Source organism: Columba livia, unplaced genomic scaffold, assembly GCF_036013475.1.
Source record: "Columba livia isolate bColLiv1 breed racing homer unplaced genomic scaffold, bColLiv1.pat.W.v2 Scaffold_134, whole genome shotgun sequence".
NCBI lineage: Eukaryota > Metazoa > Chordata > Aves > Columbiformes > Columbidae > Columba > Columba livia.
The window spans coordinates 802,536-815,375 of NW_027043030.1; the positions used below are offsets into that span (position 1 = coordinate 802,536).

Consider the following 12,840-nt stretch of genomic DNA (forward strand, 5'->3'; position numbering starts at 1 on the left):
TCGTGTCCTTTGTCAGCAGCCCAGAAAAGGTAACCATGGCTGTTTGGAAGGCAGCTGAGCCGGTGTCTGCTGACAGGGGTTCTGCTGCGGGTGCTGGAGGGTGCTGGCTGGGCAGAGCTGCCTCTCCCATGGCGCTAATTGGCACTGCACCCCCATGCTGTGGTGCCGCTGGCTGTGTGTCCCCATCTCACACTCCCTGTTTGTCTCTCTGTCCCCTGACTGCCAGGACGAGGAGCAGAAGATGGAGTTTCTTAAATGCATTGCCATGATCTTCAGAGCCGCAACATACGACGACTTGTCCCAGGGCCTAGATCTCTTCTGCCAGGGATACGAGCTGGCAGAGAATAACAAGGTGAGTGGAAACCCGGCAGCACTGGGGAAGTGGGCAATGCCCCCGGCACCGGCACCCTGTGAGGACAGCGTTGGCAGGGCTGGAGGCTGGTGGTGCTGGGTGCTGGCAGCTGCAGGTCCCATCCCGGCTGTGCTGTGCAGGTGCTGCTGGAAGAGGAGCCCAGGGACCAACTGCCTGCAGTGGTGCAGCGCATTGCCTCATTTGCCATGGCTGAGATGAGGTACCTGCCCATCCTTCCTGGGAACTCCTGCCCCAGAGCCCCCTGTCCACCTGTACGAGACCTCCAGGCACTGCTCCCAGCACCAGTGTCCTACTGGCCCCTCTCTCTTTGTAGCTTCGTGGAGGAGGTGCTGGAAGGCAAAGACATGAGCCACATCCAGGCCTGCTTCTCCAACGTCTTCATGCTTCCTTCAAAAGAGGAAATGAGGGGCCTGAAACCTTACCTCTACTTCATGGTAAGTGCTGGGGGAGCTACAGGAGCCCCGGTCCCTCTGGGCTGCTCTCTGGTCACCCCGTGCTGTGCTATGACCAGAGATCCCAGACAGGCTTTACTTTCTCACTGTTGTCCCTTCCCCCGTTCCTGTGGGCCTGGCCACGTCCAGTGCCATGGGCTGCTCTGCCGCCAGCAGATTATTTGCCCCTGGGTCTCTCCCAGGTGCAGCGAATCAGCACACGAGTCCTCCCTTGCTCCTGGGAGTTCAGATCAGTCTCTTGGGGTGAGAGGGATGGCAGGAAACATGGCCACGACTCGTTGTCTTCCTTGCAGACCATGAAGGCTGTGGACAGCGTGCTTGTGGCATTGGCGCTCAACTCTCCTGCCTCCGAAGTCAACGAGAAGATGCAGGATATCTTCCAGGTCTGGGGTGTATGAAGAGTGGGCTTCACAAGGGCTGTTCCTCACCCTGGGGATGGGGTGTCCACTGTGGAGGTGACAGTCCCACCCCGTGCCGTGCAGAGAGCGCTGCTGGGAGGGTGCCCACCTCCCCGGGGAACCAGGGGCTGCCCGCCAGGCTCTTCCGCAGCACAGTGGCTGCAGAGGATGGCATCTGCCTTCCTGCCTGGCCACAGGCCGGGCCCAGGGCTATTGGCCCAAGCCTGCCAGAGGCCTGAGGGCAGGAATCCCATTACAGGCTTTGTTCCAGATCATAGGAAGCCTTAATGGACTGGACCAGTGCAACCCTGGACTTGAGCAGTGCTGCTTCTGCTGGAGCGGTGGCTGCTCCCAGGGCTCACCAGCATTTTCTCTCTTCCCAGATGCTCTTGACGTTCACCACCTCTGAGAGGGCATCTGTGCGGGAGAGGGCTGTGGGCAGGATGAGGGTGCTGAGCTTCTTGCTGGCCAACTACTCCTCACTGAAGGTAAGGACCAGGCACTCCCTGCTCTGCCAGGACCCAGATCTGCCCCAGTCCTGTGTTGGCCGGGACTGCCCAAGGAGCACTGAGGGAGCCCAGGTCTGGCAGCTCTGCCCACATGGGGCTGTTCTGGGAGACGGGCTCTGCAGGGCCCTGCAAAGCTCTGACCACCCTCAATCCAGCCCTGGGCACACTCTTGGGTTCAGGGCTTTGGCCCCACATACCCTCAGCCCTTCTGCACTTCCTTTGCCCTTGTCCAGGCTGATCCAAATGAGGATGGAAGTGATTCCTGTGCTGAGATCGAGATGCCAATCCTTGGACAGCTGCTAGGACATCTCCTCCTATTCCTGTCATTCAAGGAAGAAGAGACCAGCTGTTTGGCTTTGGACACTCTTTATTTCCTCTTCCAATTCAAGCGTCAGCAACACTGTAAGAGAAGCTGTGGTGGGATATAACCCTCTGCACAGCCACATCAGCCAGTACCTCTGCTTGTCTTCCTGGGTGTTGTGATGGACCCTTCTCCTGCTTGCTAGAGACAACACCATGTCACCAGCACTGTCCCTCCTCTGCTCCTGCCCCGCAGCACTGCAGCCATGCAAGACGTCTCCCTCATCACTGTTATTCCAGCCATGGGGGACTGAACTGTGGGACTTCATGCAGAGCTCTATGGTCTTGGAGTTTCCAGGGCCAGGAGCATTCGCACACGTACACTGGAGGCGGGTCAGCCTTTCGGTGGCCCCGCTCTCCACCACCTCCTCCCCTGACTGTTGGTCATAACCTCCCTCCTCGGCCATTCCAAGTTCAAAGCTCTTTCCGGTACTCAGGAAGCTGCTGTGTCTTACCAACTGTTGTGTATTTCCCTGCTTTTTAGGTGCGACACTGCCAGAAGAGAATGCACAGCTCCAGGAGGACTGGGAAGCCAGTATCACCTCCTTGACCTCTTCGCCCAGTGCTACTCACATCACCAAGGTAATGAGCTCCTATCTTGCTGGCACTCTTGTTGGTGGCACCAGCAGGGGACTTGTGAGAGCAAAGGCCTCCACAATCAGGGGGCTGGCAGGGCCTCCCTGTCCCTGCTGAGAGGGTTCCTGCTGTCCCCGAGCAGGGACGATGCGAGGGCTGCTCTCCAGTGTCCCAGCAGCAGCCCCAGTCCTGATGGCCACCAGCCCTGGTTCACGGCAGGGCCAGCAGCCTGTGCCCAGGACCCCAACCCTCCCCCCTCTCCCCGGGCCTCTCTTCTCATCTTCCCATGCAGTCACTGCCGCCCCTGCTGCCAGCTTTGCTGTGGGCACTGCCGCAGCACCGCCGGGCGTCTCTGCAGGGCTGCTGGCACTGCCCGGCTACGCAGCAGCACCGGGGCACTCGGTGTGACTTGCCTTCGCTGCCTCCCTTCCTCCCTTAGCTCTTTGAAGAATACCTCCAGCCTTCTGAGAGGACAGACATGGTCCTGGTGTTCATCAAGGCGATGAGCGACTCCAGCACCTTTGACAAGGAGGTGGCCAGAAACATGCTGGGCATGGTCAAGAGAAACTGCGATTTCTGGCTGGTGGATGTAAGTGGCCTTTGGCTGGATTGTCCTGCCCTTCGGCCCTGTCAGGCCTTGTTCCTCCCTCCATCCATCTCTTCCTCTCAAATCCCAGTAAAGTGAAGCCACCTGAAGGCGGCAGAGAGGGATGGGAAGGACATCTGAGGAAATGGCTGCACTCCAGTGGCAGCACCATCCTCACCTGTGTCTCCTCCAGGTGCCAAAGATCACAAGCTGCATCCACAAAGCCCTGCGGTGCATCAACACGGCACCAGCCCGGCGGAGTGTGATGTCCCTAATTGTCTGGATGGCTGACAAGTGCCCTGGGGAGGTGGTCTCGACGCTGCTGACAATCACACCACCAGGAGACAGGTACTGGCCCCAAAAGCCATGAGGGCTTGTTCCCTGTGGGGAGAGGGGCCCAGAGATGCTCTGGCTGCCAGCGCCAAGGGATCCTGCAGGACACCCCCGAGGAGCAGGACCCTCCATCCCACCACGCTTTCCAGTGCTGGGGGTCAGCCAGGCCCGCAGCAGCCACAGCTGAGCAAGCCAGCCCAGAGCCCCCCACTGCGCTCCTGCCAGCCCCACGGGAGCACCAGCTCAGCCTCTGCTGCTGCCCAGGGCATCCCAAGCGTCCTGCAGCGCGGAGCCGGACACGCTGCTGTGGCCCAGGCTGCCCTGCTGACAGAGCGCTCTCTTGCAGCACTGCCCTGGCACTGTGGGAGGTGATGTTCTCCGTGCCCCAGACCCTGCAGAACGTGTTGAAGGAGCTGCTCATCCAACTGCAGGACCGGCACTATAGGGTCTTTTATACACACTGGGTGGACACCGCCATCCTTCGCTTGGCTGTGAGTTACTGGGAGAAGCTCCTGGTGCCCCAGGAGCTGCACGGTGCCAGGAGCCCCAGCAGCTCTGCCGGTCGCTCACTGCTGGCTTGCTTTCAGATACTGGCCAGCAGTGACCTGCAAGATGAGGAGTTTGCTCCAGTGTACCTAGTCATGAGGTTTCTGAGGCAACGAAGACCAGCGGTGCTCTCCCTGTTGCTCAGGGCCATGATGACGCTGTCACAGAGAGGAGAGATGGTGAGTGGGGTGTCGCCAAGGGCAGCCGTGTTGGCAGCCAAGGGCCGGGGCAGTGGGTTCGGGCTTGGCCTTGGCTGGCAGTCAGGCGCTGGGGTGCCTGATCCAAAGGCCCTTCCTGCCATGGTGGGGCCTGGGGGCTGCCTGGGGAGCTCTCCAGGCATCGACCTGGTCCCAAGACGGAAACTCTCTTCTTCATACAGGCCAGAAAAATGGAGGTCATGCTGCCAGACCTGATGTGGGTCCTGCAGTACGGCAATAAGGCCATCAAGATGAAGGCTCTGGTCATCTTCAGAAACGTGATGGCTCAGCTGGAGAGGGAGAAGGCCAGTCCCATCGCTGTGCGGCTGGCAGAATTTCTCCTGCCCTTCTTTGATGACGTAAGGCTGATGTATAAGGCTGATGTATAAGGCTGATGTATAAGGCTGAGCCCCGCGGGTGGGCACTGGACAATGACAGCTGCCCTTCAGCCCAGCCACTCAAAGCAGGGGCTTCTCCTCTGCTTTCTCCCCGGGGCTCTTGCGGGATGGTTTCTGCGTTCTGCAGCCCAGCCCAGCTTCTCCCTGCCCACTGCTCCCACAGCTCCTCCCCACCATGGCTGCTGAGGCTGCTGGGGGTGCTGGCTGGCTGGGAGAGCACTTTGAGGCACAGGCACTGCCTGAGCAAGTCTCACGAGTGGCCTTTCATGGACCCAGGGCCGCAGATCTGGCCACAACTGCAGTGTGCACAATGCCGCCCTGGAGCATCTCCCCTCCCATCAGCCATGCAGGAGCTTCTGCTCCCCGTGGGCAGAGAGCTGCTGGTGCTCAGGTCCTACTGTGCTGCTCCCTCCCAGGAACTGAGCCAGCTGAGAGAGATCTCCATCAGCCTCTTCAGAGACCTGATGAAGATGGTGGTGGGGAATGACAAGAGAAAGATGAAGAACATGGTGCGACTTGGCCTGCTCCCTCTCTTCTTCCGAATGAGTGACCAAGTGCAGAGCGTGGCCAAGGTACAGATTTAAAGCCGAGCAGTGATGCAGGGAAGAGACCCCTGGGCGTTTGGGCCAGGGCATGTCACCACTCCCTAAGGGCAGAATCGCCCCAGGAACAAAGCCCAGAGCAGGGGGACACCAGGTCTCCTGTCCCAACCGTGGTGCCATCTCCCAGCTTCTGCTGTTCCATAGGTTGCCAGGGAAGCCCTCCTCGGTGCAGCAGAGCTGCTCAGGTGGAAACAGCTTGAAGATCTGGTGCAGGCACAGCAGAAATGGAGGATTGGAGAGAGCTTGGTGAGGACAACCCCCAAGGCCCAGGGCCCAGGCTGGATGGGGCTGCCCCACATGTCTGGGCTGTGGGCTCTGCAGATGTGCCTCCCCTGCTCTGCTGCAGCCCCGAGCTGCATCCTTGTTCCCTGTCCTCAAGAACAGAGCCCCCAAGGACTCTTCTCTGTGTCCCGCTGCCCTCCCCGCACCCCGCAGGAGGGAGGGCTCTCAGCACCCCTGGGACTCCTCAGCCTGTGTCGCTCTCTCAGCCTCAGCCCCACAGGGCTCCTGGCTGGAACACGGGAATGGCCGGAGGGGAAGAGGAACGTGGGTTCCTGGAGGAGAGACTGATCCAGCCAAGTGGGGAGGGACAGTGACGTGCTCACACCCTTGTGCTCTCTGCAGCTGGAGCAGGACAGGAGCAGGGCTGAAGAATACTTGAGTCAGAGCCTGCTGTACCTGGGGGATGCTCAGGCCAGCTTGCGAGAGGCCGCCTTGAGGTTCATCGGTGAGTCACAGCCCCCGGGTCCCTCTTTCGGCAGCCTGGCCCCAGTCCCCGCCGCTGCCCTGGCACAAGGAGCAGCCCTGTGGCTGCCAGAGCCCCGGCTGCCCCGTGCAGGGCCTTGGCCTCCCCTCCCAGCCCTGCCCATGCAGGTGGCCTTGGTGGGCACCTTGCCCGGTGCCACCATCTCGGCTCCTGCTCTCCCCTGGGCTCAGCCCTGGTGAGGGGAGGGAGCAGGGGCTGATGGAGCTCTGTGCCCAGGGCTGGCTGTGCGGCACCTGAGGGACCCAAGCAAGGAGAGTCTGTCTGAGATCTGCAGAGGTGAGTAGGGAGCGTGGTTGGGAGGGGATGCCTGAGGGTCTCTGCAGACATGGGAGCTCATCTGGGTTCTGGTTCTTTCTGTTGCAGCCATTCAGCCCTTGGAGCAGGACAACGAACCCTCCATCTGCTCCCTGGCAACTCAGACTATTGTCACTGTGTGCTCTTCATGGAAGCGGCCAAGATCTCGATGGACCCTGCGAGCCCTGTGCTGCTGGCGCTAAACCAGGTGGAGGAGCAGCTCTTCTTGACGAAAATGGCTGGATTTTAATAAAGAGCCCTTCTTGAAGTTGGGTTGTATGTCTGCCTTTTCCAAGGATCCCAGAACCTCTCTGAGTGCTCCGGTACTTTTGAGAGCACAGCCCAGGATCATGGGCAAGGGTGACGGAGCAGACAGGAGCACTCGCAATGAGCCATTCCAGCAGCTGAGATGAATCTCACTGAGCCACTGAGATTTGTTCCTGGAGTCACACACAGAAATGTCAGGGTCGGTCAGGCATCCATGCCTGAGCTGGCCTCGTGAACTCCTTCTGCACCCAGGGGTGTTCAGAGACAGAATCTTTCCCTGTTGCACACAGAGGCCGTAGCCTTGGTTTCCCTCTGGCCTCCTGTTGCCACTTCCAAAGGATGGGAGGCACCTCAGGCCTGTGGTGTGTCACCCTGCTCTGCACTCAGCTGAGATGTCCCACGGCATTAGGAATGGACATGGGGACCTGAGTTCAAGGAAGCACAACCCATTGCTGCATTCAGGCTGTTTCCCATAGGATGTTTCTGCCAACATGAAGTGACCTCAAGACACTGTCTGTCCCACAGGCCCTCATGGAGCTCTGGAAGACAAGCACTGCTGCTCCCTGGCAGTGCTGCCATGACGGACTCTTTCCCCTCCTCCCATGTACACAGGAACTGTCCCTGCAGCTCCATACAGGCCTTGCAGGAAGGATATAGTGAAAAACAAGTAAATAAAAGCCCTTTATTCTGTTTAAAGACAAGGAGAGCACGGCTTCTCATTTACACAGCCAGTAGTTATAAAAGAAAAGCAGACAGAGAATTAAGAAAGGGGATGACAACATTATCTCAATTAAAAAACAGCCAACAACAACAGAAAATCCAGATGACAGGCTGAGCCTGTAATTAGTTACATTAAAACTCCAATGCAGAAGTAGATGGGCAGTTTATTGCTTCAGAAAACACTAAGATACGAGTTTCCACACAGCATCCTTGACCCCCTGGTTCCTCATGCTGTAGATGAGGGGGTTCACTGCTGGAGGCACCACTGAGTACAGAACTGACACCACCAGGTCCAGGGACTGGGAGGAGATGAACGGGGGCTTCAGGTGGGCAAATGAACCCGTGCTGACTTAGAGGGAGAGCACGGCCAGGTGAGGGAGGCAGGTGGAAAAGGCTTTGTGCCGTCCCTGCTCAGAGGGGATCCTCAGCACGGCCCTCAAGATCTGCACATAGGACACCACGATGAACACAAAACACGTAAAACCTAAACAGGCACTGACCACAAGAAGCCCAAGTTCCCTGAGGTAGGAGTGTGAGCAGGAGAGCTTGAGGATCTGGGGGATTTCACAGAAGAACTGGCCCAGGGCATTGCCCTTGCACAGGGGCAGTGAAAATGTATTGGCCTTGTGCAGCAGAGCAGTGAGAAACCCAGTGGCCCAGGCAGCTGCTGCCATGTGGACACAAGCTCTGCTGCCCAGGAGGGTCCCGTAGTGCAGGGGTTTGCAGATGGCAACGGAGCGGTCACAGGACATGATGGTGAGGAGACAATACTCTGCTGTGATCAAGAAGAGAAACAAAAAGAGCTGTGTCGCACATCCCAAGTATGAGATGGCCCTGGAATCCCAGAGGGAATTCGCCATGGATTTGGGGACAATGGTGGAGATGGAGCCCAGGTCCAGAAGGGCGAGGTTGAGCAGGAAGAAGTACATGGGGGTGTGGAGGTGCTGGTCCCAGGCTATGGTGGTGATGATGAGGCCGTTGCCCAGGAGGGCAGCCAGGTAGATGCCCAGGAAGAGCCACAAGTGCAAGAGCTGCAGCTCCCGTGTGTCTGTGAACGGCAGGAGGAGGAACTGGGTGATGGAGCTGCTGTTGGACATTTGCTTTTCCTGAGCATGGGGCGCTGTCATGAGGAGAAAAAAGACAGTGAGAAGCCAGGGAAGAGTTCTGCGACAAAAATGATACCAAGTCCCATAGACCCTCCCCTGTCACACACAGACACCCTTTTCTTTTCCTAGGAGAACTTTCTCCAGCACTGTGGCTGGAGCCCTGTTCGGTGCTGGAAAATGTGCAACCAAGAGCACGGCCTCTGCCCATGGGCTCACGTTAAGTCAGCCCAGCTCTGCAGAAGTGGGGCCACAGGAACAGTGGGGACTGTCCTGGTTCTGCTAACACAGAAGGGCTGTCAGCACTTGCTTTCCCAGTCATAAGGAACAGAGATGGTGAAGGTAGTTTGGGCTTTCCAGGATTTTTACATCTCTCTCCATATTCACTGCAGAGCACCCTCAGCATTTCTGCTGCACTCAGGGAGAACAGAGCGAGTCCTGCAAGACCAGAGGATGCCTGTGGGTCAGTGCAGAGTGAGGGCAGCTGCTCTGTCCCTCTGTCTTGCTCCAGCTGCCCTGGGCTGGCACCTTTCTGAGATGGAGCCTGATCACACTCCCATGTTACCCTGAAAAGCCACCAGGCACTGCTGAGAGCAGAGGGATCCACCTCAGACCATGACAGGTCTCACCCTTTCCTAAGGTCTCAGCACCCAACGTTTAGTCCAGGACACACACAGCTCATTCCCCAGCCCCACAGACTGCATTGCCCACAGCCCACTGGTCAGAGCAAAGCTGGGACACGTGTGCCCGTGGACACACCTGCAGGAAAGGACCCACAAGCTCAGGCTGTGACTCTGCAGCTGAAACTGCCATCCCCAGAGAGCCTGACAGCAAGAACAAGATCCCAACAGCAGTGACCCAGAGCAGGGGAGCGAGAAGGAAAATGAGGTGAGGGTGGGTGTGAGAGAGGCCAGGGCAGAGGCAGCCGGGCACTCAGACAGCGTCACCCTCCCCCAGCTGTGCAGCCACCTCCCAGACACCAACACTGCCGGGCAGCTGCTCTCAGCCCCTGTGCTCTGCAGAGGAACTGGAGCTCTGGCTGCACAGGAGCTGCTTCATGCCTTGGAGCGCCCGGCCCTGAGGGCAGAGGCTTTGCTGGGTGGGACAGGAGCCCAGGGGGCTGCTCACAGGAGGGATCTGCACTGCAGGGGATCACAGGCACTTTTCTCTGTTCTCCCTCCCATAACCATTCCGGGTTTGGTTTCCTCTCATTTCTGATCATTTCCCTGCTGCCTGGAGATTCTCCCCTGGGAGGTGTTTCCCTGTCAATGTCTCTTCCCTGTCAGTGCTCACAGACCATCCCACCCTCTGTGCCCTCCCCCTGGCCCTGCAGATCCTGCCTGTTCACAGGGCACTGCCTGGGGGCATCTTCCTGTTTGCAGGCTGGAAAACAGGACAGGTCAGACTAAGGCTGACGGGTCCAGCCAAGGTGATGCAGGTGCTGTGCACAGGCAGAGGGGTGGGGAAGGGATGTCATGAGCCTTCTGGCAGATGGACTGATCACTCACAGTTGCAGTTCAGGAGTCTCAGTAACTTGTTTAGGCATGAGAGCTCATTTTCATTTTATTCTTTCCTGCACCCCCCAGCCCTTGGGAGAGGAAACTGAAAAGACACGCTCAGGACAGCTCCTTATCTGTCTGTTAATCCTTGCATTGATCTTTTCATTGGGGCATCCACTTGGAAAAATCCTGCAGGTGATCTGGATGTGTGAGCAACCCTGACCCACACAGCACCCTCTCCACTGCATGACCCTGCCCTACCAGATCCTGATCCTTCCCGACACAGCTTCTCCCCTCAGTGTTGTTGGGATCTCCCGGGCAGGCTGAGCACTGACCCTGGCAGGCGGCAGAGTCCCTGCCCGGCACAGCCCTGGGGTGCAGGGACCCTGCTCTGCAGGACAGCCCTGGGCACCCCTGCCTGCACAAAGAGCTTCTCACACCTGGAGTCATCCTCAGCAGGAGGCAGCTGCCATGTGTTATCCCTCTGATGGTTTAAGGAGGAAATCCCTGCTCTGCTGCAGGTCCTCCTTATCTATACAAGAAAGTCTCTAATAGTTCAAATGCAGTCTTTCCCCTTTGCACACAGGTGCAGGAGTCACTGTGTCTCTCTGACCTCCTGCTATGACTCCAAGAGGCTGGGAGACACTTCAGCCCTGCCATTTGCCACCCTACTCTGCACTTACATGAGATACATTAAGAATGGACAGGGGATCTTCTGTTCCAGGAAGCACAGCCCAGTGCTACATCCAGGTGGTTCCCCAAGGGATGTTACTCTCAACATGAAGTCACATCAAGACACTGTCTGTCCCACTGACCTTCATGGAACCCCAAGGAACAGCTGATGGTGTTTCTGCTCACCTGGGTTCATCACCTCAGAAGCACTTTATGGATTTGTTTACATCTCGTCTGTACAATGCAAACATAGATATCTGATCTACCCACTAGTTGTGCTTCCAGGGAGGAACAAAGAACCTCTTCAAACTGAAGTGAGAAGCCAGTGCTGGAAATGGTGGTTGTGAGGGGCCAGTCCATGATGATTGACCTGCAGCAGGTTCTCTAGGGTGTCCAGTGGACATGGGCACAACCACTCAGTGAGAAAATTATTTACATTATATATGCTATGCAGAAGATTACGGGAAGTTTATTGCTTCAGAAAACAGCCATTCATTAGTTGCCACACTGAATCCTTGATCTCCTTGTTCCTCATACTGTAGATGAGGGGGTTCACTGCTGGAGGCAACACCGAGTACAGAACAGACACCACCAGATCCAGGGATGGGGAGGATATGGAGGGGGGCTTCAGGCAGGCAAACATGACAGTGCTGAGGAACAGGGAGACCACGGCCAGGTGAGGGAGGCAGGTGGAAAAGGCTTTGTGCCGTCCCTGCTCAGAGGGGATCCTCAGCACGGCCCTGAAGATCTGCACGTAGGAGAAAAAAATGAAAACAAAACAGCCAAATGCCACTGAGAAAGAAATCACAAGAAGCCAGACTTCCCTGATGTAGGTGTCTGAGCAGGAGAGCTTGAGGATCTGGGGAAGTTCACAGAAGAACTGGCCCAGGGCATTGCCCTTGCACAGGGCCAGTGAAAATGTATTGGCCGTGTGCAGCACAGAATAGAGGAACCCAGTGGCCCAGGCAGCTGCTGCCATGTGGACACAAGCTCTGCTGCCCAGGAGGGTCCCGTAGTGCAGGGGTTTGCAGATGGCAACATAGCGGTCGTACGACATGATAGTGAGGAGCCAATATTCTGCTGAAGCTAAAAAGAGAAACAGAAACACTTGGGCAGCACATCCTGTGTAGGAGATGGCCCTGGTGTTCCAGAGGGAATTGGCCATGGACTTGGGGACAATGGTGGAGATGGAGCCCAGGTCAAGGAGGGCAAGGTTGAGCAGGAAGAAGTACATGGGGGTGTGGAGGTGCTGGTCCCAGGCTATGGTGGTGATGATGAGGCCGTTGCCCAGGAGGGCAGCCAGGTAGATGCCCAGGAAGAGCCAGAAGTGCAAGAGCTGCAGCTCCCGTGTGTCTGTGAACGGCAGGAGGAGGAACTGGGTGATGGAGCTGCTGTTGGACATTTGCTGCCTGTGGGCATGAGGACCTGTCATAGGAGGAAAAGATAGTGAAGGTTTAGATGAGACTTCTCTGGGAATCATCAAAACCATTTCCCACAGACCCTCCCACCCTGTCAGACAAAGAGACACTTCTCTTTTTCCAGGAGAACGTCCTGGCTGAGCCCTCGTTTGTGCTTGATGAGTGTGCAATGAAGAGCAGGGTCTCTGCCCAGGGGCTCCTGAGGACTCAGCCTGGCCCTGTGTGATCGGGTGGGTAGGGGCCAGTCCTGGGGTTCAGCTTTGTCAGCTGGAACCGCTCCTGGTGCAGAAGGGACTGTCAGCATCTGTACCCCCAGGCCTGAGAAACTGATTTTGAGAGGTCTGGCGTTTCTACAGCTCCTTCTTCGCTCCCGCCCTGGGGAGTGTTGTTGGGTGTCAGAAACCCTCAGCATTTCTGCTGCACTCAGGGAGAACAGAGCGAGTCCTGCGAGACCAGAGGATGCCTGTGGGTCAGTGCAGAGTGAGGGCAGCTGCTCTGTCCCTCTGTCTTGCTCCAGCTGCCCTGGGCTGGCACCTTTCTGAGATGGAGCCTGATCACCCTCCCATGTTACCCTGAAAAGCCACCAGGCACTGCTGAGAGCAGAGGGATCCACCTCAGACCATGACAGGTCTCACCCTTTCCTAAGGTCTCAGCACCCCACGTTTAGCCCAGGACCCACACAGCTCATTTCCCAAACCAAAAAGCATTTTATCCATTTTATCTGTTGTAGAATCTTTGCTTTTCTGTGGGGCTTTCAGATACACACAGATG

At 57.3% G+C, this 12,840-nt stretch overlaps 3 protein-coding genes across 4 annotated transcripts; 2 read left to right on the top strand and 1 right to left on the bottom strand.

The window, feature by feature from the left end:
• Positions 1–404: 404 nt before the first annotated feature.
• LOC135577702 (uncharacterized) lies at positions 405–4,719 on the top strand. Its single transcript, XM_065047823.1, has 10 exons — positions 405–807; positions 1,119–1,208; positions 1,607–1,711; positions 1,966–2,134; positions 2,577–2,674; positions 3,108–3,257; positions 3,448–3,602; positions 3,934–4,078; positions 4,175–4,312; positions 4,513–4,719. Exons 1-10 carry the CDS (start codon positions 559–561, stop codon positions 4,717–4,719), a joined length of 1,506 nt encoding a protein of 501 aa, XP_064903895.1. The 5' UTR covers positions 405–558.
• Positions 4,720–4,881: 162 nt separating this feature from the next.
• Positions 4,882–6,642, top strand: LOC110356051 (uncharacterized). 2 transcript variants are annotated; one of them, XM_065047831.1, is made up of 5 exons: positions 4,882–5,300; positions 5,475–5,576; positions 5,955–6,057; positions 6,313–6,372; positions 6,460–6,642. In XM_065047831.1, the coding sequence occupies exons 1-5, from the start codon at positions 4,995–4,997 to the stop codon at positions 6,591–6,593; spliced, it is 705 nt and encodes a 234-aa protein (XP_064903903.1). In that variant the 5' UTR covers positions 4,882–4,994; the 3' UTR covers positions 6,594–6,642. The 2 variants fall into 2 exon arrangements, with proteins under 2 accessions (XP_064903903.1, XP_064903902.1); XM_065047830.1 differs by lacking the exons at positions 6,313–6,372; positions 6,460–6,642 and having other exon boundaries at positions 5,955–6,302.
• A 4,478-nt stretch (positions 6,643–11,120) lies between these two features.
• LOC135577703 (olfactory receptor 14A16-like) lies at positions 11,121–12,053 on the bottom strand. Its single transcript, XM_065047824.1, has one exon. The coding sequence runs from the start codon at positions 12,051–12,053 to the stop codon at positions 11,121–11,123; it is 933 nt and encodes a 310-aa protein (XP_064903896.1).
• Between the last annotated feature and the right edge of the window lie 787 nt (positions 12,054–12,840).